Source organism: Lagopus muta, chromosome 7 (assembly GCF_023343835.1).
Source record: "Lagopus muta isolate bLagMut1 chromosome 7, bLagMut1 primary, whole genome shotgun sequence".
NCBI classification, from domain to species: domain Eukaryota; kingdom Metazoa; phylum Chordata; class Aves; order Galliformes; family Phasianidae; genus Lagopus; species Lagopus muta.
Window position 1 is genome coordinate 26437821 of NC_064439.1, and position 27594 is coordinate 26465414.

Below are 27594 nucleotides of genomic sequence, written 5' to 3' on the forward strand. Positions count from 1 at the left end.
ACCTGTGATTCTGCAGGGGCAGTTCCCTTTCTGTTTGTTTCCCATGTTTGTAAAATAAGTTAGCAATGCTATTTATCTTTAAAAAGAAAGGTGCAGCACCATATTCCAGCAGGAATATATTTCAGTAGGTTGTTACATCATAAGAAAGCTTGATCACAATGTGGTGATGGTTAAAAAAACCCACTGAAGGCATCCCTGTGATTTTGAATGAAGAAAGAATCGCAAGTCAGCATAACTCCTGTGACTTTATTGTTAGTAACAGTGCTCTCAGAGCATCCATTACAACCTGTTCTTCCTTTCAAATTCACAAGAAAAACTGTGTTGTGTGTTGAACACACTTATGTGCAGGCAACATATCCTCTTTCTCTCACACTGTCATTTCAAGAAATGTGCTTCTGCTGAGCAGGGAATATACAAGTCCCATGTGTGGAACTTGTATTTGTTTTGAACTCTTCCATGATTTAGAAACAATTAGAAAGACAGAAGCATACAAAAACCATGCCAGCTGTGGCTAAGGAAGCTGTCTTCACTTTGGAAAGAAGGTTTAGTGATCTGCAAGTGACAGAAGCGAATAAATTGCTGTCAGTGACATTAATGAACTAATCACAATGTCATACTGACAGAAGATAGCTTCCAGCAACTTGATCCTTACAGGGATTCAGATAGGTACACCAAAAATATGGGAGCTATGCTGAAGACTGGAAATACTTCTGCATTAAAATAGTTTTGTCTATTCAACCATTTATCACTGATCATATTTAACAATATTTCCATCTTTCAAATTCAGATTCTACAGCTGTTATTTCTCTCTTGGTATATTCCTCTAGAAAGGGTAATTGTCTACTTACTTGTCACAACCTAAAACTTGTATTTTCAAACATAAATACTATAAATATGACTAACAAGCTTTAACCAGGTGGAGCATGTTTATCCTATTATCCAAGAAAGAGAGTGAAATACATAGCACAACTGAACTGTAGAGAACTACAGCTTGCATCACTAGCATAGATTAAAAAAACAAACAGCAGCAACCCTTGAAATTTAAAGCTTCAATCAAGTGATTACCTTCCATCAAACGTTATTATATGAGGGTCAGTAAATGAGTAGCAGTATGCAGTCGGTAGATCCTTTACAGTAATCTTCAAAACAAAAAAGTGCATAGTAAATCATATTAGGTTAGACTTAGGCACATTATTCATGTTCTTGATGTATTTCATAATAAGCAGGTTATATTATTTCTAAGTAGTTATGTTAATATTCAAATGTAAGAAACTTAATCCAAATGAAAAGGCAATGTTTTAATGGAAATAAACCAATTAAAAATTGACTACTTCAAAATCTTGGTGTAAATCAGCATGTCACAACTGAAATAGAAACTCAGTTTAGATCAGCCACATTCCTGGCTTGTTGGTTTTACAGATCTTAACACTTAGATTTTCAACCTTTGCGCTTTCTGGAACATAGCCATTCCACAGGAAATTCTCACTGGATATTGGTTCGACTGCAATTCTGGTAATTCTGTCTCCGTCCTGCATAAAGTCTGTCACAGCAGTGAAGTAAATTATTGCTTGACTACAGATTCCATTTCTACAGGGTTTCTGGAGAAGATCCACATGACAAGAAGAAAGAGCCAAGTTTAAACCTAGTTGTTCTTTACCTGTTTTAATGAAAACACATCATTAATGAGTTTTCATCTAATCAAGACACATTTTGTATATTGCTGTTAATATAAATGCTAACTTACGTACAAAGTAATGTACACAAAAATTGTGGGGTTTTTTTTTCACAAATGAAAGTAAGTGAGCATTTTCCTCGACTATGATCATGGAAAACCCTCTCCCTACACACATCCAAGAAAATTATTTTAATTTTCTACATTGATAGCCAAATGAAAGTCATGGAATTCCTGCAGATGGGACAAAAATGCCTGCCTGAATAGGCAAGGATCCCCTTGATGTTCACACGACTTCATGTTCATGCGACTTGGGCATAGCAGAGCACTACAGACAAAGAAAGACTAAAACCTGAGTACTTCATGACTGTATACAATACTTAAAACACAGTACATTAAAAAAAAAATAAAAAATGGATGATGGACATATTCTTCCATACTTTCAACAGCAGTACATACGGCCTTTGAGTATTTTAATAATTTAGAAAGTATTTTATAATACACCAGATTCTCCAAAGAGGCAAATCAGAGGGAATATTTAGAAAAACACAATAAGCATACAAAATGCAACACACACACAGAATCAGGATAATACTTGCCTTCATCAACAGTATTCAATCTTAGTGATATTTTGCAGTCACTTTCAACCTGGTTAAATTCGGGACAAGGAACAGGGATTCTGCTTTCTATTGACAGTCTGTATTCCTTGCCATCTTCTGATATATCATACGCTTCTGGATGTATCTAGCACAGAAAAAAATATACTTAAAATGCAAACATCATTTGTGAACTACAGCACCCCTACTGATCAGGAAGGAGTAAAGTACGAAAAACTAAATACACTGAATGGTGTGGCACGTGGCCCACTCTACTTGTTATCTAGATGGTCTGAAGTGCATTTGCGTACTGGGAGAAGATGAGGACACTATAAAAAGTGTGTGGAAAGAGTGTCAATAACAGGCTAGGATGAGGTAAAGCTAGTAAGAAAGGGATTAGCAAGTACGTTAACACCATAAAAATGCATTCTTTGGGTAGCTTCTGGAAACCAGCATATAGGCAATTTGTCGTATTGTATGCAAAAAAAAAAGCTACCTAGGAGCTTCACATAAAAAGGAAAATAATGCATTCATATTTTATATTATGTGCTATAAAATGACTTCCACTGACAAGAGATTAATCTGGACCCTGAATCTGCAGAAACATAAGCATGCACTTAGCTTTATGAGAGGTAAATCTTCACTCAAGTCAATGGAAATTTTCACAATATGTGTGTGCAGAGTCCCATTCCTGGCCAATAAACAAAGTGGTACCTACAACTAAATCTATGGTAGTTTCCTTTTGGACCTCTTCTTCACCTTTAACCAATTGGCATGGCACAGCTCATGCCTACATGCTATAAATTTTTCCCAGCATCCTAGTCTAAGCCCAAAGCAGGTTGGTCTGACCCTTCCCTCATCCCTGTGGCCAGATGGGAACAGACCCTGATCTCTGTCAGCCATGTTCTGGGAGAAACAGTTGGCATAGTCTAAAATTGTGCAAGAGAGCAGCTAAGTGGTCAAAAGCAAGTCAGAGCTCAAGTCTGAGACATGGCCCTGGTTAGTTTACAATTACAGAGGATGTACTGGAGTCTACTTTAGCTGGTGGAGATCAAGGTGTTTACTGGGTTGTTATAGCTTGCATAAGATGTTGATTCAGTCTTCCTGTACCTCAAGGGAAACACAGAAACATGTTTGTTTCTTCCACTACTTGACCAATCTGAGTTCACTACGGCTAACAACATGCTTTGTTAACTTGATAATTATATTGTGAGTACCTTACAGTTAGAGGACTCTCTATCTACTGTGGCTATTATGATTCACTTGCTTTTGTTCAGCATCCTACATGGTCTTATCAGAGCGGAACATACAATAATTACATAAATGTTCAAATTATCCACTCATATAAATTTTCTAGCATACCCAAAGAAAATGCATGAATAGCTACATATCTGCTGAACTGATACTCAAAAAGACTCCCACTACAAAAAAGTAAAACATTGTTTTCTTTTCAAATGACCTTAATGCCAGCAAAAAATTCCTTGCTCTCAACTGGACTGCTATGTATGCTTGGCCTCTCCATGAAGAAAGCAGAACTGCTACAGTAGACCTGTAGAAAAAATCAACACAGTACAATATATTTTTGGTAAGAAGTGAAAATGAAACTCAGCCATGATGTCAGCTTGATGAACTTGTCTAAGAAGAAGCCTAAGCTTCTGTCTGCATCCAAAGTTACCAACTGTCAATGGTGCTGTTTAATTGACTGAATGAGACAAAATATTCCAAGATCTCCTCCAGGCATACAAATCATCACATTTAACAAGCACCTAAATTTCCACACATTTAACTAATCGCCTCTGGAATATTTCTGCACATCATGATATATTGTGGACATGCTTCTACATTTTATTTTTTTTTAGTTCTTTTTGTCAATTCTATGTTTGTTGCCTTTTAATTTTGTTGAACACCCATTTGATCATAGAGTACACAAAACAATCATTGCCCCTTCCTCTCTTCTCACTGCCATTTCTTCCCAGTGTTATGGGCCTGAATTATCTTTTATGGGATAAGTTTATTGTGATTTCCCTCCACTGACCCAGCACTGTGCTGCTAAATACTGTTTTAGATGCTGTTTTTGTTTGTTTTGTCTGTTTTGCCGTATCCTTTTTTGAGATGTGATGATGCTTTAGCTTTTCAAAAAGTTACCAGGTGAACATAGATATTCATTCTGCTACCCATGAAATTTGCAATTAACTAATGCAGTTACTCATACTGCCGCTTTTGATGGTGGGTATCAAACTATTTATATCTGATCCTTGACACAAAGTCATCAAGCAGTGGCTCATTATTGATTCTAAGCAATCTATCTGCTGAATCAACAGCACAGTTTCCCACAACTCACTTTGCCACTCTCTTAAGATTGTTACATTCCAAATCCTCTTAATTCACAATATCAAGCAAAATTCTAGTAGAAAGTAAAAAAGATTCAACTTGAATAAACTTCTGTTGGAGCCATGGTATAGTGTACTGAGACAGTCTCAAAACATTAATAGTAGTGATAATTACTGATATATTCTGTGACATTTCCACATTTGTAGGGGCAGTGTTGATGTAAATAAAAACTAGAGGCAGTACATTTCTGCCAAGAGAAATCATACAGCAAAATGCTGGCACTCCATCTCTAGCAATTGTTAGTATCTGCTGAGCATTTATGAAATCATAAGTCTTTAGACAAAGCAGCTATAAGAGATTATAGTAATTTTTAACATACTCTTTCTCCAAGTCTGATGCTTGTCCCATCTAACTCTAAGAGTGAGAACGTATGAACTGTTCTCTCATGTTTCAGTTCTTCTTTGATGCCTTCAGGAGAAAGTCTTGACCAAGTCACAATGAATCCAACTGAGCTGTTTGCAAAAGGAATGCCAAAGGTACACCTCAGGTAAATACTCCCTTTGATCAACTCTGCTGCAACCTCAGGAATGGTTGGTAGTGGTGGTGACACAGATGGAGACGTTGAAGGAGTAACCTCACCTAGTCAAACAAAAATGTCTTTTGTGCTTTTTATTCTATGCAAAAAGAAAAAACATTGGATAAGGCAACATTTACATATAGTTTATCAATTAAAATCCTTATAATAATATTTACCTCTCTTGATGTATGGAAATCTTAAGTAGTTGTTTAGAGAATCAGAGAGAACATGTATACTACATTCATGATTAAAATGAGTAAAATGGATTACTTTCTAGACCATACAAAGGTGCTGAGGAGGAAAAAATACTCAGGGAATTAATTGCAATGAATTGTTTTAACAGATAGAAGAGAGCTAAGGAAACAACCAAAGGAATTTGGCTGACATACAAAAATATTTTCTCTGCTTACAAAGAAGAAAATAGAATGGGCTATGCAAGAAGGAAAAGAATAAACAACACCGTGATTCATCAGGAGTTCATCTGCAAAATTTATCTGCAAATCAAAGTGACCTAAATTATTTTTAAAATTTTCGGTAATTATTCTGAACATTCGGATGAAAAACTACTTTCACAATTGCAGTCCTGCTATCTCCAAATTGTGCATTTTACATTAGACCAAGTTGATAACATGGACTTCTTTTTTATTAAAGACAACATATAACTAAAAGTTGACGTTTCTGGGTCATGGATGCAAACAAAAATCTTTAAAAGAAAATAAGTCAAAAGAAAATACCTACTGCTGCAGATGTCTCGAATTTCTATCTCCTTGGGATCACAGGCCTGTGGCTTTGCAACAACTATAAACTGTTCCTAACCCACATATTTACACACTTAACTATACCAGTGCTCTTAAAATATTGCCCCATGTTAAAAAAAAAAAAAAACAACAAAACCATATTAGAAAAAATCAATAACAAGAAAAATAAACATCAAATATTAGAAGAAACTAATGAAAGTATAATCTACCAGAGCAGAAAAATGTTGTGATCTGATTCATATACAATTACAGTAGCAGTCAGTACAAAACCATAAGGCAGAAAACACAAGTTGAGTGACTGTATCTAAGAGCAAGAGTACAGAACGTTTTACCACTTCTACATCTTTAATGCAGATATACGCAGCAGATACCTAGAAATGTTACTAATGAATAAAAAGGAATTAAGCTATTCTTTCAAATGCATACTTTCTCTTTTAGAACCCACATCTAAATACTTATTTATTAACTGTAACCATGGACAGTCAAAATCATTGCAGACCTACTTAGGAGGAAAAAAAAATGTCTTTCCAACATGGGACTCAGCAATGTCTATACGTGTACTGTTTGCTACTTTGAACATCATTCATATAAACAAACAAAACAACAACCACCAGTGGAACTTTGATTAAACATGAAAATATCAGTATATTTTGAACAGGAATAAAAGGAATTTAAGTTAAAAGCAGCAAAACTGAAAATCCTGTTCATTGAAAAGAATTTAAAGCATATTTTGGTGTTCCATGCCTTGGTATTGCACAGGAATGACTGCTTGAAAATGTGCATCAAGTGTACAAAGCTATCCAGCATTAAAGAGGAAATATAGTACGTATGGTAACCTAGATATAAAAAGCAGCACAAAAATACAAAATATAATCCTAAATAAAGGGCTTCAGAGTTGAGAGAAGTCACCAGAGCCAACTCAGTTTTTTTTTCTTCCCTGTTTTGTCTTCAAGCAGTAAAAATTTGCTAGCCTGCTGCCTATCATTTTTATTCTCTTTCTTTTCATGAACGCATCACCGAAAGCAAATGCAAAGTCACATTCTGCAAGATTTCTTTATGGCTTCAGCCACTTGCATTCTGAAATGTCTTATTTCTGGCTTTTTTTTCTTTCTTTCTTCTGCCAATAACCTCTCAGAGAATTACTTAACAATTGATCCCAAAGGGATAATGATGGGTCATAAAGCACCATAAAAAACACCAGCAGTTTTGCTATTAAGACTTTGCAAGCAGTTGGTAATAGAGAGCATGACTTAGAGCAAGACAATATATTGTGCATAAAAGTATTGCAAGTATTTTCACTGACAGTGTGTTACAGGAACTGATAAAAATCTCTTACTACACAGACTTGTCAGTAACAATATCTATAACTTCTTTAGAAGAATTAGAGTAAGAAAAATATTCCTAATAAAAATAAACATGTATATATGTATAATGATGTATATATATTTTTTTTCATCAGTTTATTAAAGAAAATGTGTGCTTACACGTAATACCAGAGACATTCAGTAATGACGATACACACTATGTGAGTGCCAATGTAGGCAGTCTAAATTTTGACTTCTAGATGTGTCTTACATCCCCATCTGACTATATGGAAAAAGAAAAAAAATAGATCCTTATTTTGGGAGCTCTGAACTATAATTGAGCATCAACTGAAAATTACACGGGTATAGTGTGAATTCACACATTGTTATATCACATCAAAATTAAGAGTGCAGAAAATTTTAGTACATGTATCTATTGCCAGACATAATCAGCAAAATATCTTACAAAATACCACATTTTCACAGAAACATCACTTACTTGCTTTTATGTTATTTTCAGCTATTTTTGAATAACTATAAAATGACCAAACACCAGAAAACATCTGGTGATATGTTAGACATCTGAATACTTATCAGACTTCTGTTTAAGAAGATTAGAATGAAATAGTTATGCTGATATTCAGTTGAAAACCACATTTACTAATAAATATATGCTCTTAAATGCGTCTGAGTACATACTTTCTCACCTTCTGCACAATAACCCATGCATCCTTGTGTGGGTTGTAGTAAGTAAACAAAGAAATCTCCACAGTTCCTCACACTGACAGGGATTCGAAAAAGGCAGCAGTCTTTGGACATGCTGAAGAAAAATTTCCATGTTGCACAGGCTGTGAGCTGCTTGATCTCACCAGGTCGAGGCATGGATTCTGACTCCTTCAGAGACAACCAGACAGGGGCTTGAGTACCACAGTGATTCATCTGAAACACCAGAGAAAAAATGTCAGAAAATAGTTAGTGTACATTTATACTTAATCCTCATATTCCTGCACTAGCTACTAGCAAAGTTCAGATGGTATAACTGAGAGCTTGCTTTTTTACGTCCTCAAATCTGAACACAAATACACATAAAAGAGACTTAAGTGCTCATGAGTATCATGAAATCTCTTTCTATATGCAAAATACAATTTAGTGCCTGAAGAACTTAACCAGGAGCCACCACAACTTCTGCAACCATAAATCCGTTTATGTTTATGAAGCAGAGGACTCCACAAGGACTGTGGTTCAGATGCCAACACAACAGGTGATGAAGGAGAGCTGGTGCTCCCTCTCTCCCATACAAAAGTCTTGCTCAGTGTTTTTTTGTTCAAGTGTGAAGAGTACAGTGCTGTGGAACAGCCCTCCATCCTCCTGAAATCACGGTGGCTATTTGAGGTCTTCAGATTAGGGAAGCTGCCATGTAGCTCGAAACAGTCCAGACAGTAAAACCTGGTCTTAGACCATGTTGTCTTTACACTTCTTGGTCTGAAATCTAAATACAACTGCATGCTCACTTAGCAATTTTCACCTCAAAAGTACACTTTTTTCTTACTCCTGAGCATATTTGTGTCCAATCTACTTGTTTTATGTTTTTGTTGCTTTTCTTATGATTTGGCTAAAAATATATTTTTAAAAAAGAGGTTCTATTAGTTATATACATTAACTATATTATATATTTTATTTGTGGCCTAAGATAACTCCTCTTCACAAAATGCAACTCAGGCAAGCCAAAGGTTGGACATCGAGTGTGCCTGAGTCCTCTACCAGTCCTCTGAGTCCTCTACTGAGCAAACAGAATCCATGACAAGGATGATGTATTGTTTAAGCAGAGCCTGAACCTTTGACAAGGATTAAGTATAGTTATAAAACACATACAAGAAGGAAATTTCCTAAACAAGATATCCATTTTAAGTTCAATTTTAATGTTTTGATTTTGATTATTTCAAAATAATGGCCTTGTTTTTCCTAACAGTTAAAGAAGAGTAGATATCAGGGCATGAATTTCATTTGCTGAATAATATTTGAATCAATCTCTTGCCAACCGTAATTGCCTGGACTCTTCTATATATGGATGGCAGCCATTTTTGACTGCATATTTACTAAGCACAGAGAGACTGGGTGAGATTTTTAAAACTCCTCTAGGTTATCTGAGTGGCTATCTTGCTGAACTACCCTGTGTTCTGAGAAACAGACTTTTTTTCCCTGCTTTATCATCCTGATTCTCTGTGAAGAAATGTCTGCTTTGAGAGACATACTACTATTAAGTCAATTTGTTCCTATTAAATCTAATTGAAGAAGTCCTTCAGGAAATACACTTTGCTCAAGGTTTTTCAGCGTAACAGCCTTCATAATAGCAGCCTTTTCAATAATGTCCTGCACTCAATGTACTTTTTGTACTTTTAACTGTTTTGCATTTCTTTTAAAAGAATTTTTTTTGTTTGTTTGTTGTTTGTTTTAAAGAGACTGAGCCCAGGCAATTTCAATTCAGTATGCAATCACAGGATCACAGATAATACACCCTGATGACACAGTGACACTTTTTTAAAATAAGGAAATGTTTTCATATAGGAAGCTAGAAAGATATATCTTCTTCAAATGTAACTGTTAAAAAGATGTTGAAATAATTCCAAAATGAAGCATCAGAATTCTAGAGCACCACATGTTCTAAGTAGTTCTTGAATCTCAGTGGACTCGCAGATGACATGGAAACTAGTCAGTTAGCTCTCTTAGTTGAAGTCATTTTAGGAGTAATCTCCTCCTTCTAGAATAATCACTTTAAAACCCAGATAATTACTGGGATATGTCTTCTATGCTTGTATGTAGGTTCAGGAGCAGACTGCCCATCACACAGCTGCAGCTTTAAAACAGGACATCCCTCCTATGTTGCACTGAGACACCTTTAGAAGGGACTAAAACAACAGTTTCTGAGTGCTTTAAAAGATACATGAGTTCTTTGCCGTACTCCATTCAGTGTAACGTTTTTCAACACATAAATTTTATTGCCTGATTAACATATTTTAATACAGTCTCATTCAGAGACATTTTTTCACATTAGTCTCCATAATTGTAATTATTCTTATGAAAAACATGTACATTCTTCATAAACAAACAAGGTGCAATAATACCTCCACACACTTGGTTGGCATCTCAGCAGGCTTATCAAAAATCATAAAGCGATACCATCCTGGTGCTAGGGAATGGTCACATATTAAATCCTGAATAGCTGACTGCTGGAGGTGGGATGAATCAAAATTAACACTTCGGTAAGGGCTCTGCAGGATCTGATGTCCACCAGGATGGCATTCAAGAACTGTAAAGCAAGAGCATTAAAATGAAGAGCTTAACAGATATGTTAGATAGTAAGGGTGTTTTTTTTATCAGGCAATAAGGAGATAGGATCACTACGAGATCACTTTTACAGAGCAACATAGTGAAAACTTAATAGCGACAACAAATAACTATGGTAACACTCTAAAATTTAATAAATTCATCGCACAGTAATATTCCCTTATTTACATGGAGAATAAATGAAAAATAAATATGCATGTTAATTTGTAATTGAAAAGTGTACACTTTCTCTCTGGATTTTGCCATTTTACCGGCTATGAAACCTAACAACCTGAAGAAAAATGGCACATTTGATACATAAGGAACAAAATCTTACTTCAAGATGAGAAAGGTCTGTCCAAGGGTCTTTCTTTTGCAAATAGGGTAACACTTCACAGTGTTCCTATGTATTAAATGAAGAATGCCCTCAAATGGATGGATGCTGCAGTTGCATATAGTTTGCATGTATAAAAGCAGATTATGGTATAAGTATGGAATTTGGTAGATACTTAATCATAGATTTTAAGTCAATGTGCATGATTGGCATGCACTAAATACAACTGACAAACAGATTTTTGGACATCTAAGTGAACTTAAGGCCTCAAAATAGCCTCAAAATTGCTGGTAAGTAAAATTAGGGATCAGAATCTGTAGAAGTTGTAGCAATTTTCTAAAAAAAATGCAGGCTCTTTCAGAAATGAAACTGCACCCTACAATTTGTAAGATCAGTCTTTGGAATCAGATTAGTCCTTCCAAAGATAGTGACAGTAGAAGTTCCAGCTAATGGTGCTTTTGCAAGTAATGTAATTGTAATGGTCATTCTTGCTCAGAAATGTGTTTTGGAAGTCAAAGTAGGGATGAATTTAAAAAATTCAGCTGTAATTAAAGCTGTGTAATATTACATTTTGAATATTATTACTCTATTCCGCAGGTTCTCACACACAGGGTTTTTAATATTTGTCCCGTGTTTTGCATGGTGTAAATGTGTCACTGATTAGAAGAATATTCTGGTTCAAATTGCACCAGATGCATTATTGAGCATTGTTTCATATCACTGTTCAGAAAACTACAATTTTAAGATAGTTTCTAAATCGAACAGTATCCCCCTCTGAATGTAGAAGATGCCCTAGCTAAACAACAGATCTCATTTCTTTCACGCACAGCATGAGGTTCCTATAGACTTTCAAAGACTAAAGATTTAATCTGATATGGCTTCAGGCTACCCAAGCAGGTAACAATAGCTTTATCTTCTACCCTCTAAGGGCAGATGGAAGTCAATGTGATTGACTGTGCCACCACTGTGCTTCTGAGTTGCTTGTCATAGCCTGTAGGCAATTCATGTCCATACAAGTTGACCTTATTGAGAATTTATCCCTCGCTGGAATTTGAAGAAAAGCCCTTGAAGAATCAAAGGTCAGTCATGTGTGTTATTGAAGTGTTTTTCCAAGCAAGCTTCAGCTCAAGCAGTTTACGAACCATGGCAGAAGTTTCTTCCTGTCTTCTATTTTTTTACTGGAATTCTACCTTCCATACAGCACTCTCATTAGTTTTCTTTCCTGTAACTGAAACACTCCAGAAACAATTAATATCTCTTATATCTTCCATCAATAAATCAAGTGAGACATGAGACAAGTCTTTATTTTTTTTCTCTGCAGTTTAATTAGATCATCGTTTGATAGATCTCTAAAACAGCTGACTGTACTCACTTGTAATAGGGTTATAAATCTTACTAAAGATCAAATTATACATTTTTTATTATTATGCACATCACTTTAAAATGTCACACAGCTCTTCATATATTTTTCTCCCTTTTTAGCTAGCATTTTCATAGCTATTTCTTTTGAAATCTCATGTTGTCTAGCACTGTTTCATTCCTTTTCCTTTTCTTTTTCCTCCTTTTCTGCAAAACAACTGAAAATAATTGCCATCATCAGTAATACAGTAATCAGTAATACAGACTAAAATATTTCTATCTGAAGTATAACTGTTGTGCTACCTAACTCTACCAAGAGCAGATGCAAGTACAACTGCTGTATTTATGGGCACATAAATACAAAAATAACAATGCTATTTTTGCTGTGAGAAAGTAACCCCTGTAGACCAGACCCACTCATATCACAGACACTTAGGAGGAGAGCTGGTTCTCAATTGAAAGATGGAGACCTGATTATTAAATCCACTCCTGAGTTATGAAAACCTGAGCTGTAAATAAAACCTCAACTCTAATGTATTGTTTTAGTTAATGCATCCCTGCTGTTTGGTCCTAAACTTCACACTATGTTACACTGAATTATTCTGAGATTTTTCTGGTTGCTTTCCATATTTGGTAGACTTTTCCAGTTATCTGTCTGAATAGATTACAATGCAAGTATTTTCAAGAGACAGAGATTAAATCTCTGAAGTGCCAATGCCAACTGTTTCTGGAGCACTGTCTTCTAAGCACAGTCCAGACACAAAATTTAAATTTTTAGGCAGGACACTTGGCTGAGAGTTATTGGCAGGTCTTTGGGGTCTTGGTAGATGAAAAGATTGACATGAGCCAGGAGTGTGCTCTTGCAGCCTGGAAGTCCAACTGTATCCTGAGCTGCAACAAAAGAGGGGCGGCCAGCAAGGAGAGGGAGATCACTGACCTCCCTCATGAGGTACTCCCCCCTCTGGAGTACTTTATCCAGGCCTGGGGCCCCCAGCACAAGAAGGATGCAGAACTGTTGGAGTGGGCCCAGAGGAGGGAAACTAAGACAATCAGAGGACTGGAGCACCTTTCCTAAAAAGAAAGGCTGAGGGAGCTGGGCTTATTTAACTTGGAGAAGGCCCTGGGGGGAACCTCACTGCGGCCTTACAGTACTGGAGGGAGGCTTATAAATGAGCGGAAAATGGCTTTACACTATAAGCGGGGAGATTTACTTTAGTTGTTAGGATGAAATTCTTAACTCAGAAGGTGGGGAGGCTCTGGCACAAGCTACCTGGAGAAGTTGTGGATGTGAGGACATTGTGAATGTCCTGGCAGCGTTCAAGGCCAGACTGGACATAGCCCTGGGCAGCCTGATCTGGTAGGTTGCAAACCTGGCCATGGCAGGGGGGTTGGAACTGGGTGATCTTCAAGATCCCTTCCAAACCAAGCCTTTCTATTATTCTGTGACCACCTACAAAGCACCGAGGGAAAGGCTGATATATGGTTTCCACCTGCTCTCAGGCTTGGTGTGAGCTAGGGAACTCTCAGGGGCTCCTTGGTGCGAGGGCATTGGCACCCAGGGAGTGCTGCCAAACAGGGACTGGTGGCACAGCTCTTCAGGTGCAGTCTGTATGCTCTGCTCTCCAAAGGCCAGGATATAAACAAATGAACACAACCAGTAAGAGTTAGACTCAATGATTCTCATGTTCTCTTCCATCTCAGGGAATTCTATGATTCTCTGTGTGCACTCTGATCCTGAGTGTCCTTTCTTTTGCAACTACTGATTGCAAAGGAAGTAGTGTATCTGCATCCCACAGCAATTTTAGAGCTTAGGCTGTTTCTAACAAGCACATTTGTGCATTTAAAACAAAATATTCAATTAGAAACGAGGTGACTTTTTGAAAGAAGTTATCCTGAAATACTTATTTAGGGTAACATTTTTAAAGTGAAATATAAAAATAAATGTAACCACCACAAGCAAACCCTTAGTTTGGATGAGAAATGTAAGAAAAGCATGATTACAGAAATTTTAGCAACGAAGAATATTGCAGTGCAGGGGAACAGAAACACTCCTGCTCAAGGAATGGTGAAGGAAACAATCAGCATGCACACACTGACACAGCATTATCAGAAAGGGTGTCAGAACACTTTTCACCGCTCAAATCTACACTTCAGGGGCCGCTTTGTAAAGTTTGTGAGTAGCTGCACAACAATTTAAAAATATATATAGCAACTATCAGCATTCCTAGAAAAGCAAACAGGGACCAGAGGGAATAGGGGAGCTAAAGCCAAAGCCCAGGCAGCCTCACTCCGCAGGTTCTCCCGCAGGTACCCGATACGGCTGACAAGGCTGTTTGTCAGTTCATGAAGTTACGCCTACTGCAGCGAAACGCGCTGCACGTATCTCGAGCACCGAGGGAGGACCTGAGCCACTGAGTAGAGACCGTGTAAGGGCTGTTTTATTTCCCTGCTCTCCCTGCGCTGAGCAGAGCGGAGCATCCGCCCACCCGGCGCTCCCCCTTGGCCATGTACCCCCGGCCCCGCTTACCTCTCCGGAGGGGCTTCGCCGCCGCCAGGCAGCCCAGCACGGCCGCGCACAGCCACAGGCGGGCGCCCCCCGGCATCGCCCACTGATCCCCGCTCCGTTGCCGTCGCGGCTCTAAAGGCTACGGCCTCCCATCCCCTCCTTAATGCGGCCCCTCCCTCGGGGGTCCTCGGGGGGGCCCGGCCCTCAGCCCGCCTCCATGCCGGCCCCGGCCGGGATGTGCTGGGGCTGCTGTGCTCTGTGAGCCTCGTGGTCAGCGTCTTCATCTCCTCGAACGCATAGTTCTGTCTTCTAATGTGCAGTTAAATGCTGGAAACAAGCCAGTTACAAATTATTTGCTCTTTATGCTGTGACCATTTCCTTAGGTCACCAAGAGCGCTTTATGATGGTCCTTCGTAATTCCAAACTCCTGGGATGGAAACCATTACCTCAGAATGAAGCCCATAGCTTCAAGCAGCCAAGTTGCAAGGCTTGCTGGGAGGCGCTTCTCTTTGGAAATGTCTGGCAGAGAGCTCAGAGTTTAAGGTTTGGTAAGTTTTTCGGTATTTTTCTTGCTAATCTCCAGGCTGTGCAGGCCCTGAAGTATTTTGCACACAGCAGGCTGTAGAGATCTTTCACTCGTTTGAATCATAGCATAACAGAATATCCCAATCTGAGAAGGACTGACAAGGATCACAGAGTCCAACTCTGGGCTCCACACGGAACCATCCAAAAATCACCCACTCTCAGACCCAGTGTCTGAGAATGCTGTCCTTCAACTCCGGCACTTGGGGCTGTAGCCCTGAGCAGCCTGTTCCATGCCCACTGCCCTCTGGTGCAAACCCTTTCCCTAACCCCAGCTGCCCCTCACCTGACACAGCTCTGTGCCGTTCCCTTGGGCCCTGTTGCTGTCACACAGAGCAAAGCTCAGCGTTGCCCTCCACTCCATGTGAGGAGCTGCAGCCGCCATCAGGCCTTCCCTCAGCTCCTCTGCTCTGGGCTGAACAAACCCTATCTTCCCTATCTTTGTAGCCCATGTTTGAATGCTCTCTAATGGAAAGCATAGACCTCGCTCAAAGAAATGACATTGACACAGGGGAGTACACTCAAGCCCCTGCACACCCACAGCGTACTGCAAGCCACTGAAACTCTGCAAGAAGTGTTGGGCAAGGGCTGCCTCCAGCAGGTGCAGGCGTGGATACCCTTTGTAGAGCAGTGTCCCTTCAGAAGGCCCCAGGACAGGAAAAGGACAGAGGTACAGCACTGTGGGATGGGCCATCTCCATCCTCTGCTCTGGAAGAAGCCCCATGAAATGAGCAATGGTTAAAAGGCAGTGATAGTGCAGTCTGAACGTTGAATTCTGTCTTGCATTTCTGTCAGTTCTCTGAGGCAAATATGTTCTTCTTAAACATTCAGGCAATTTTAATGGTTAGTTTTCATATTTACCTCGATGATTTTCTGGGTTGCTACCAAATATGATATACTTTTATTCTAGAAGGCTGCATTTGTCTGAAATTTTCCCAGTGTGTATTTATAAAAAAGACAAAAGGAAAGCAAGAGTATTTTACCAAACAAGTTACAAAGTAGCGAACTAGAAATAGAGACACTGTGAAGCTTTGGCAAAGTTTAAACACTGAGCTGCTTCTTTGACCGCTGCTAATCATGATGGAGTGGTATTTACGGAAGGATTAACACCTTTAGTCATGGATCATACAGGAGACAAAAGAGGTGGCAATAATGGCTGCTGGAGTAAAGAAACCTTTCATCTTTTCTGCCTGTTTTTTCTCTGCCTGATCCCTCAGCCACTATCAGTCTTGCAGACTCTTGCAGCAACAGCAGAGCAAGAGCATATGGGGTTGGAATAGCTGATAACTTGCCAGATAGTATTCGGCTCTCACGGGGACAGAGTTGTTCCAGTAACAGTGAATTTCTGAAAAAAAAAGAAAAAAAGAAAGTAATTCTAAGTCAGGCTTATAGCAGTATAAATCTTTCCATCAGGCTGCAATTTCAACAAGCTTTAGGCAGTAACACGTTAACATTGTTTTATTAAAGCATATCAAAAGCAGTGTAAAACAGATTTGCGCTATGGAAAACACCCTTCACTCAAGATGAGCTATGAAGTCACGTTACAGTGTAGCAACATACTATTAAGTAACAGAATGTTTGGGAGGACAAAACAAAGTTGTAGAATGGAGAAAGAATTTAAGCTGATGTGCATGTAGTCCAGAACATCACTACTGTAGACAGTTAACAGTTTTTTAAAAACACAAAGTTGGCAGCAATAGTATTGATGCGAAGGAGCACTTAGACTTTGTGACACAAAGCTGCATTTTCCAAAAATGGATTGTATGAGTAATTACAGAGAGAGGTAAGGCTAGCTCTGAAAATTACGCCAGAGCTAATTTTCAGCAATGTAAGTCTGTTCCTTGAAGCTTTTAAATACATATTTAATTTAAGATAGACTCAGTTCCATCTATGAATGAGCTTTACTTTGCTTGGAATGAAGCTGGAGCAGAAGTGCTTTCACTGGTAGAGGACTGATTTATTAAAGAGAGAATGGGATGGTGAGAAACTGGAGAAAATGGACGTGTTGGGTGACAAAGAGCAGGGACTTAGTGCTGCAAACGGAGTCATTCTAGAAGTTTAAAAATTCAGATTAGAAAAAGAAAGGTGGTTCTGCTTATACTAAGTCTTAGGAATTGCAGTTAGGTTGGACTGATTTAATGGTTATCTGTGTAAGTGACTGTGCAGCTCCAGTGTGTGTTTACATGTAACTGAACCCTTCACAAAACATGAAAGAAAAAATGGACTTTCTCTTCATACAACCAGCATAGCAACTTCTTACTGTATCTGCCACTTCTATTGGCAACATGCTAGTGTGAGCTAACTGTGCACCTTACATCACCAATATGCAAAATACTCATCGTATACAGTATTTAACAAGATTGTATTATCTCTACTTGCATTTACGTTAGCCTTAAGCATTTTAGGTAAACGTGTTAGGAATACCAATCAGCACTATTTGCCAATTTATGTTCAGTTGTGAGCTGGAAATGAAAAATCATCTGTGAGTTTTAAAAGTATTTGACTACAGACTAAGCCATGAATGTTATTTTTAGAAACACCCAGTAAATAAGGGGATCATGTAGAACAAAGGCAATGCTTGTGGTAGGCTAGGTGGAAGAACAAGAAGTTAGTAGGAATGCTGGTGCTCAGGAGCAGGACAAAAGCTGAGCGCTGAGGGCAGCAGTTGAGTGGGTGGATGTTGTCTTGCGAGAGGAGTGCCCTGCTCTGACACTTACATGTTCTTTGAGGTGTTTTGTAAATAAAGGTGAACAATTACAGAAGAATCCCATTAAGTTTAAGATAAAATTGCCGACTGCATATAATTTAATATAAACCTTTTCTTTCAAATTGTGAGCACGAATGGAAGTCTATCTTAAATGAATCTCTGTGCTGTACCATTAATCTTGTCTGCTATGGTAGGCAAAGTAAATCTGAATAAGCCCTTTAAGCCTATGTTGCCATGTTTGTTATCTGTGCAGAGACAGAACATGGATAGTAACTCCAAATAATGTTGTGAGCAGAAATTGGAAGCTGGGAGACATCTCCCTGCAAAGCTTCAAAGGGTCTCAGTAATAATACAAATGCTGAATGTTTGGAAGGAGTTGCCTTCAGCAGATAACATCCCTCCTGTAAGGAGCAGATGGCGAGAGATACCCCACAGTTCTGGCGAGATCCAAAACATCAGAGAGTGTTGAGTTTTCTTGCATTTGCCCTTTCATGTTTTCCGTTCTATCTGTTTGTAAAAATAATTTCTTTTTCAATTGGGCCAGTTTATATACATGAATGATAGGTGAACTTATCCTTCCAGAAAGAATAAATTGCTAACATTCTTCGTCTAATCTAATCAATTCTGTCATTAAAGTCAAATTCCAGACTTCCCTTCAAATTGAGGGTTGTGTGACTTCTCACTTAGCTAAGATTCATTTGGTTTAAGAGTGGGGTCTAATAGTTCTGAAAAGAATGTCCCAAAAATCACTATGACACATTAACTGACAGTTCCAGTTCAGAACAAGATGTTTGATTCTGTCTCCTATTTCTATATTTGACGTCAAGCAAATAGCATCAGAGAATCAGTAAGAGTCAAACGTGTTTATTTATCTTGATCATACTGCAGTGAACTTTACATCCTTGCAAGAGGTTAAATCTGCTCGTATTTATTCTACTGGAGTGTTTTGTTGTTGGTTTCCTTTCTTTTTCTGTTTGTTTGTTTGTTTTTTCTTTTTTTTTTTTTTTTTCCTAAAAAATGCATGGCTTTTGGGTGGCATTTGTTTTTCTAATGCATTTAAAAATTGGAGAGGGGATTTTTAAATCTGCCCTGTAAATGTACTCAGTGTTGACAGTCTGTTTAGCTTTCAGAAGTAATGACGTATTCAGTATGTTTTAGCTCCTAATTCTCTTTCATATTTGACCTCCTGCATATGCTACATTTGACTTATGCAGTAAAGGACTTCAATATAAAAATCTAATGTAAATTGGTTTGTATTAAGCAGTATCAGGTTTAATATAAATTAGGGGAAATCTGTCTCCAGTACTTAGAGAGGCTGCTGGGAGCCAAATAAAATCAGTGGTAGGCTTTCCATTAACTTCAATTTCCTTTGAATCAGCCCCTTACTCTTTTATGGTTCTCAAGTACTTTTATGCTGTTTTTTACAAAATGACTTGAAACTTAACTCAAAGGTCTATCAGCTGTATTTGTTCAGAATGCACTGAGTAGTTTGAAGTCTGAGAAGTGCCTTCATTGGTGGGGTATTAATGAATTAATCTTTGTTTTACCCATTCTGAACTGTAGGAGTAATGTAATTATGTTGATCACATAGGTGTGATACAATTTTAACTATTTCTTCTCTTTCTATCTCACATGATGTATTTGTGTGCATACAACCTAATAAGCTGTAGTTTTAAAAAAAAGAGAGAATGTAGAATTAGTTCTTTAGCCTGTATAGGATAAGCACTGTGTGAACGTGACCAAAGAACTGTTTTTTTAAGTAAGTAACTGCATTCTTCATACTTGTAATCTTACTGACTTATTGTGTTTATTTTTGCACTACTATATTTGATGTTTGTTGAATAAAAAATAATATGAGTGGATAAAACTGGTGATTAAATCTAAAACGCAAGTGAGAAAAATTATTCTTGAACTATATAACCTATTCATGAATGATGATGAACAAATAATGAATTTTTTTTCTCAAATTCTCCAACTACATTTGTTAGTATCAAAGGCTTTGGTTCTCCAAACACTAAAATGTGTTTTAGTGAAATCTCTCAAGAAGAAGGGGGATTTGAAACCACGCCTCTCAAGCTGCAGTGTTAGAAGCTCTCTTCTTTCTTTCTGAGCATATAATTTCTTGTCCAAGTTTTCACCTTGTCTGTACAACTGGCTTATTTGGTCATACATCAGGAAGGTCACAGAGCAGGCAACTCTAGCTGTGGCCAAACACCAATATGGCACCATTGGTAGTGATAGTTGCTAACTTGGTGGTTAACTAATGACAATGAATATACAAATAAATAAAGCATTATTAGCTTGGCAAGGAAAAGAAGCGTTCTCCAAAGCAGAGAGAGCACATTTTTCGCTTTGTGTTATGAAAAGGTCTGATTCCTGCCTTGAGGAGGGAGTGCACAGCTGAGGATCATGAAAGAAAGTAAGGTTTCCTCAGCTTTTGGTGCTATGCTGTTAGCTTGTGTCTTGTGTCAAGCCTTTCCTGTACTGTGGAGAAAAGAAATACCTCCTAAAGGCTCAACCTGAACTGTAAGACTGGAGATGTTAATAATGAAATTTAAGCATATCTCATAGAAATCTCACTTTCAACGGAACAGTACGTTCTGCTTTTTGAAAAATGTTTTGAGAAACCATCTGAGCTGTTCTAGTTACTGTATATATGTTTTCTCCCTGCCTCACAATAACATTTCCTGTTTGTAAGATAAAATTATTATTATTATTATTATTATTATTAATAGGAGTAAGATATTGAATGCAGATGGCACTTTCTTGGCACAGTTTTTTGTTGTTTTTTTTTCATCTGTTGTTTAAAGAAACTGGATATGCAATCTCTGGTGCTTTGTTAACTTCCTTCTGATGATTTGGCTATCTGAATTTTTAGGTTAACACCATTGTTTTTAAAATGCTTAAAAAAAAAAGGATGACTAGAACTGACAGAAATATACTGACAGAAGAGCAAGGCATAGACTTCATACCAAAGTAGTAGTAAACAGTATGTTCAAAAACTACTTTACAGAGCTGTGCTAGGTAATGTTGCTAGTTATATTATTCCTTGTGAACTGAAGTGTATGTGGCACACTAGGAAGTATTACAGGTGGGAAAGGAAGAGAAGGAGTTCTAAATCAATTAAATTTTTCTGAATCTGAAGGGAGAAAAACAAACTAAAGCTAAAAAATCCCCAGTCAAACAAATGCATCTTGGGATCAACATTTGTAATCTTTGTACAGACTTTGTCTAAGGATGAAATTAGTGCTAACAGTCAGATCATGCCAACATATATGCACAATTTTGTATCTGAGGATAAGAGATCCTGCTGGGCTTCACCTGCTGGGCTGCAAAGCCTCTAGCATCAGGTCTCCCCTTTTTTTTTTTTCTGCCACGTTTGTTTGTCAGTTTGTCATCTTTATACCTTATTCATATGTGTTGTGTTTTCTGACCCACACACAATGGAGAGTAGAGAATTAAATGTCACTACCACTTCCCTACTGCTGAAGGAATTACAACCATTACTCCTAGTGCTGGTTTTGGTTTGTTTTCTCTGTGTCCCTCATACTGTTCTTTTCCTGTGGAACATCACAATTTTACTTTTACTGCAGATCGAAAGTTTATTAAGTGTTCAGTGGATTTCTCTGGACTAAAACTCTTTTCCATGATCATCTTGTTGGTAGGTATGTTCAGGGCAATGACTTTAATTTTTTGTACACCTGTTTCACCAGCTGAAATCTGTAGATCTGAATTGGCAACGTGCATTTAACATTCAAAAGAGCCCAAAGCTGTGAAGCTAACAATAAGAAGCAACAGGAAGTTTGAGAATGGAAAGCTATAGGAAGAGATTCTGGTAGGGAGATTAATTCTCATTGTATTGGTACTATAAGGAACTGTGGTAAATGTTATGTAATTTTTAATTTTTTCTTCTCTTTTAATGTGTAATTTAAAGTTTCTGTTCCTTTACCATCTTACCTTTGGTTAAGGATTTTGATATGAACTGCATGAGATAATGAAGTGAATTATGAAGATCTGAGTAAGGATAAAGAAAATATAACTACTGTATTCAGATGTTTAGTACTGTTAATAAACTATTTTTAATCATTTTTGAAATACATAATAAGTAGATCTGAGAATAAAAGTCGGGTGATTACTTAAAAAAAAAAACCTACTTTGTATCTCCATGTACAGCAAGACTGTAGGCTATCTAATTAGACTTCCCTCAAGCTGCCTCTTCTATATGGTCTGTAGCATTCATCTCTGCCTTAATCCTTCTCCAAAACCCATCATTGTAGCATCTTTTTTTTTCCAAATTAAAAATGCACCATTTCTGAATCAGCTCTCTGGTTTCAGAGCTGCTGTTTTTATACCTATGGTCAAGACAAAGGGAAATCCTGATTAACTTGTTACATTTGGTAGGATATCATTTGTATTTGGTAAGCAGCAGTTACCTCCTTCTTTGTTTCCCTTATGCAGACATATTATTCCAGCCTGCTGGGGTTATTTATCTACTCTACAATAAAGAAAATATTATCTTTATAGACCATAGATTTTATATTTACAGTGCACCAAATAGTTTACAATAGTATGTCAACTAATTGTATTTAGGAATAACAGTGTATTACTTAAGTAAAACTATTTATTAAGTAAATGCATATGTAACTGATAAAGAGGAAGAAAGTGAGTGTCACTGCTGGAACAGTAATATTTTTATTTACAGTATGGATGTCCTTGACTTAACCACTAACTTCACATCCTCATCTGCTTAGTAGCATACAGCATTCTTTCAGACTTGAAAGTGTTCAGAAGACTTGTCAGCAGCTCATGCTTTTTCTGGTGAAGAAATGTGGTTTTGACAGAAATCTGCAGTTTTTGTCAGGTGAACAGAACAAAACCATGAACCTGTATCTTTTCTGTCAGTAGTAGAAAGACTAACTGCTTGTGAAACAAAGTCCTATTTCCTGCTGCATCTCAGATTTTCCATTAAGCACAATTCATCAGCTGGAACAACTTTGAGCTGTTTTATTTTAAGGAGATACAGAAATACTGTGTTACAGTCAGCAATAGAACATTCTATTTCTGTTTATAATCCAAATATACTTCTTTATGAACCTGAAAAACTAAAATTATGTAATTTTATTATTACTAATAATCTCCAGTTAAGCTATCATTTCAATTTTCAGCTCCTTCAGTATATGGCTCAGAGAATATCCATGGTCATAGGGAATGCACTCAGAAAGCCATGGCTGAAACTGTTAGATGAAATCATCGTAAAAGATATCAGAAAAATTGGAAAAAGCAGAGCAAAATTATACTATTATATTACCACAGTGTCTGAAGGCAAGCTGAGAAAAGAAAGTGAGAAGAAAGTTCAAGAACGGTAAATGCTCAATGTTGTAGCAGTCCCACTGAGTTGGTCCCACTGAACTACATGGCTTTGTGCTGATAGAAACTGGACTCAGGGCAGAAATAATAGGATTTTGTACAGTTGCAGTAATTAGGAAGAGAAGGCTTCACATTTAAGTGGGTTTTCTTGAAGCCCTGCTTGGATGTTCTTAGCTTTCTTCTGCACATAATTCTTTCCTTTCACAGAGTCTACTCATGAATTTCAAATACAGTTACAGATATAAAAGCAAAATAGAATCTAATGTAAAACATGGATAATAAACATTCTCCTATCTTCCAAAAGTTCTCAAACACCTCTGAAAATTTTGTTTTGTAGCCTGCCCTGAAATGTGATGGGAATTAATGCTAATGAATATCTTGTCAGAATATAAAAAATCAATTTATATCTTAATGTACAGATCAACAGATAGAATATATCTCAAAGACAACTACTCTATCTCACTAAGACTATTCCTAATTGATGCCTTCTGCATTCAAATAAAGAACAATTGTCCTGCTCAGTGTTGTTCCTTAACTTCATCTGAAAGCAAATCTGATGTGATTATTTATTAACCTAAAGTGACTTGCTCAAAACTGGACATAGAGCTGAAGTGATCAATATAATTAAAAACGTCCTGTCTTTCTATTGTATCTAGAAACACATGATAAAGGAGCAGGTCATTTAAGATCTCTTCATTTTTGTCTACACAGTAATTTAAACTTATTCATTGGAACATGGAAACTTAGTTAAGAAGAATGACGCTGAGATGATAATTTGACTTGTGTGTAATAGTCTTAGAACGAAAGATACATTTTTTAGTAGGGGATGTCCTCTGTAGCTTTTTTTTTCCTACTCAGTGCTTGATAGCATCCTTGGCTTCTGTTCTCAATGTACCCCTGCATATATAGGAGCTAGTTTTTCTGTATTTTGAAGATGAGGGGTCATTTCAAACTCCACAACCCATTAAGAGCAGGTTTACTGATTTTAAAACATCCAGTCTCTGAGCCCACTGGAGAGGCAATATAATCAGTTGGTCCTTATCTAACATTTTTCCCTTTAATTATACAGATTAAGGCTACATATATTGCATGTATCTGCTGGTTTGTAAAACCAGGAATTCCTCTTTAATGGATCTATGACTGTTAGTGATGCCCTTACCTCTGTTCCCTGCCTTGCTGCTGTGCTAAGAATGAATGTCTTGCTGTTCAACTGGAGCCTTAGCATTTTGTATTTGAAGATAATCATTACACCATCAACATCTTTTCACCATAAAGGTGGACATAAAGGTTATGACAGTTGTCCCTTCTGAATGTAACTTAGATTTTACAGGAATTCTACTAAAAGATTTTCAAGCTGTGATCATCTTTTCCTGCTTTGTGTGGTATTGCTAAGGAAAAAAACAGACTGGAATTTTTTTTTTTTTTAATTTTTTTTTTAACATTACATTCTGTAGTGTTTTAAGACCTTAAATTTGCAACTAAATTATATGCTTAGCTTTACACACTTGACTTCTTTGGACTATTTAACAGCTTACACTGCAGCACATTTAAGTGTTTGCAGGATTAAGATCCTCACCCTTTCTGAACCATTAAACGTTTTGCGATTGAAAAGATGTTAGATTCCCCAAGGGGTTGTCTTTCATGTATAAATGGAGAGCATCCATGGCTTGCATCTGGGATTTCTCATCTTGTTTCAGTGATCTAATCTCTTTATCGTGTATGTGTGTACTCATCCACTTAAATAAGTAGACATGGTAGTAGCAAGAATGGACTTGGCATGGGGTGGGGTGGGAGGAAGCTGGAGAAGGAATTGTCAGATATTATTTGTCACCCATGTTGTGCACATTTTAAAACGTTTTATTTTCTGGCCAACTGTGTAAATTGCCCACTGTTTCCCTGTTCTCTGTCTAACAGAGGTCAGGGCAGTTTTGAATATTCCACCATTTATTGTGCAAACTAGAAAACAGTTAAACCTCAGGAATTTTTCTTTTATTTTCCTGATATTATATTTCATCTCCACTTCTTTGAGCCTCCCTTCAGTGCTTTATGGTCTGGTGTAGTTCTTTACGACTTATGTATACAAATATATATGAAGCACACATATATGCATGTATATGTTTGCCTTTCACATGTATAATGATATACATACTCATATGATATAACGATATAGGTAGATAGAGGAGATTTATTTTTTGTCCTGTGGTTTAAACTGTTAATCTGCCTAAAGCATTTATGTAGAATTTTTACTGCATAATGTTATGCAATTTTGTGTTTGGTGTAGTCACATTGTAGGCACCCAATTTTAATACATAGCTTTCTTTGTTGGTGACATATGCCAACTGATACCATCAACTCACTGCAAATACAGAGCTTTCAATAGGAAAATTATACTTTTTTGTAGCTTTTGTGAGTCACAAAATAGTTATATCATTAGCACTGGAAGTATTAATCCAGCATTTCAGTTTCCACTCTTAATGTGGAACAGAGATAGGAATGTGGAACCAGTTCATTCTTCTTTCCTTGCCATCTTTGAAGTGAATAATGCTCAAGTGGAGGCAGCTGCAGAAGTCAGAGATTAGTTGCTATGCCACTTGAGATGATGTTCATTTTGCTTGACTGAAGTTAGCTGTGTAGACACCAATCCCCACTGACTATGCTCGGTCATGTTGTCCTTGATGAGTTTCGAAATGGTTTCCAGAATGGCAGGTTTCATCACCTTCTCAGAAATCAAGGGAAGGCTGAATGGCCTGCAGTTGCCAGTTCATCCTTCTTGCACTTCCCAATGACAAGAGAGACACTTGCATTCTTCCTAACCTCAGAACTCTCCCCTTGTGGCCACCACCTCTCAAAGATAATTGAGACATTGGCCAACTCCCTCAGCACGAGACTGTATCTCAATATGTCCAATGGATTTGTGTATATCCAATTTGTTTAGATTTTCTCTAATCTGATCTTGCTCTGGAACAGAGTTCATTTCAAATTAATTGACTGTTTGCTTGGCTTTATTTGTTAGATTTTGAAAAATTAGCTTATTTAATGTTTTCTATAATTGTTTCTGGACCTTTCAGTATATTAGTAAAAATTATCAGTTATTACTAGATAAAATGGCTAATATTCTAGAAAAATATGAAATTTCAAATATTGCAGATATATTGTCCACTGGGAATAAAAGTGGTAGATCTTCTGATCCAGAGGCTCTTTCTTTCAGCTGTGATTTCACTTTGAAGTTGTTATCTCTAGATTAAATGTTAAGACTGCATCTCCATTTTGTGGAAGTATGTCTAGGAAAAAAAAAAAAAAACATAGATAACATGATATGGTAAGCCTGATGTGGAATATTAGTGACTTGAAATTGTGAAAAATGTTGCTGTGCAAAAGTGCAGTAATTAAGTTTCACATGAGACCTTGTGCCTTGTTCCAAGGCAAAATTCACATCTTTCAATGAATGCTAGCAACTGCTTGCAATTTCCTTTGAGCTTAATGTATAAGTGCAAATTCAGTAGTTTTAGCAGTATTTATAAATTTGATTGATTTTTTCATATACCTTGCAGAATAGTAGTAGCTATCTAGACATATATCCATAAATGAAGACAAAGTACTGGAATATGTATGCAAAATGTTTGTTTCTAAGAAATCCCATCATAAATCGGAAGACAGGTTTTGTAGATTTTCACTAATATTGTGTCAGGGAATATTGTGGTTTTCTTTTTCTTGACATTTTTTAAATATTTGAGTCAATTGACTAATAGGAATTGCCAAAACTGTTTAGAGGTGCATTTTTCAGGTGTGTTTTGGCAGCAATTCAGGATGTAGAGATGCTCTCTGACCTTGGCTCTGCGTCACCCAGAACCCAGTAGCATTCCTGCTTGGCACAGTGGATGTAACTGAAGACATTCCCCACTAGGAGCCTACAGAGACAGAGCTGCACACACATGCATGTGTGAATGGACATTTGTGGTTATTTGTGTGGTGGCTCTAAGGATAATTTTCATTTTAAAAGTGCCACAAAAGCTTAAAAATATATGTATATTGATGAAACAGCTGAAAGACATTGAGATCCACTTGTGCTGGAAGATAAAGCATCTTTTTTTTTTTTTTTTTTTTTAGAAAGCTCTGATACTGTGGGCTTTTCAAATACACAGTCCAGAAAATGAACAACAAAAACAAAAATACAAAC

At 37.2% G+C, this 27594-nt stretch overlaps 1 protein-coding gene across 1 annotated transcript in view; it reads right to left on the reverse strand.

Annotated features, from left to right (window-relative positions):
• Positions 1 to 14858, reverse strand: part of VWDE (von Willebrand factor D and EGF domains) — a 37850-nt gene extending 22992 nt beyond the window's left edge. The window contains exons 1-8 of the mRNA XM_048951449.1: positions 14783 to 14858; positions 10361 to 10545; positions 7946 to 8177; positions 4979 to 5238; positions 3728 to 3817; positions 2272 to 2416; positions 1443 to 1657; positions 1066 to 1139 (exon numbers count right to left, since the gene is read on the reverse strand). Coding sequence (XP_048807406.1) covers positions 1066 to 1139; positions 1443 to 1657; positions 2272 to 2416; positions 3728 to 3817; positions 4979 to 5238; positions 7946 to 8177; positions 10361 to 10545; positions 14783 to 14858 — 1277 coding nt within the window. The remainder of the gene's footprint in view (positions 1 to 1065; positions 1140 to 1442; positions 1658 to 2271; positions 2417 to 3727; positions 3818 to 4978; positions 5239 to 7945; positions 8178 to 10360; positions 10546 to 14782) is intronic.
• Between the last annotated feature and the right edge of the window lie 12736 nt (positions 14859 to 27594).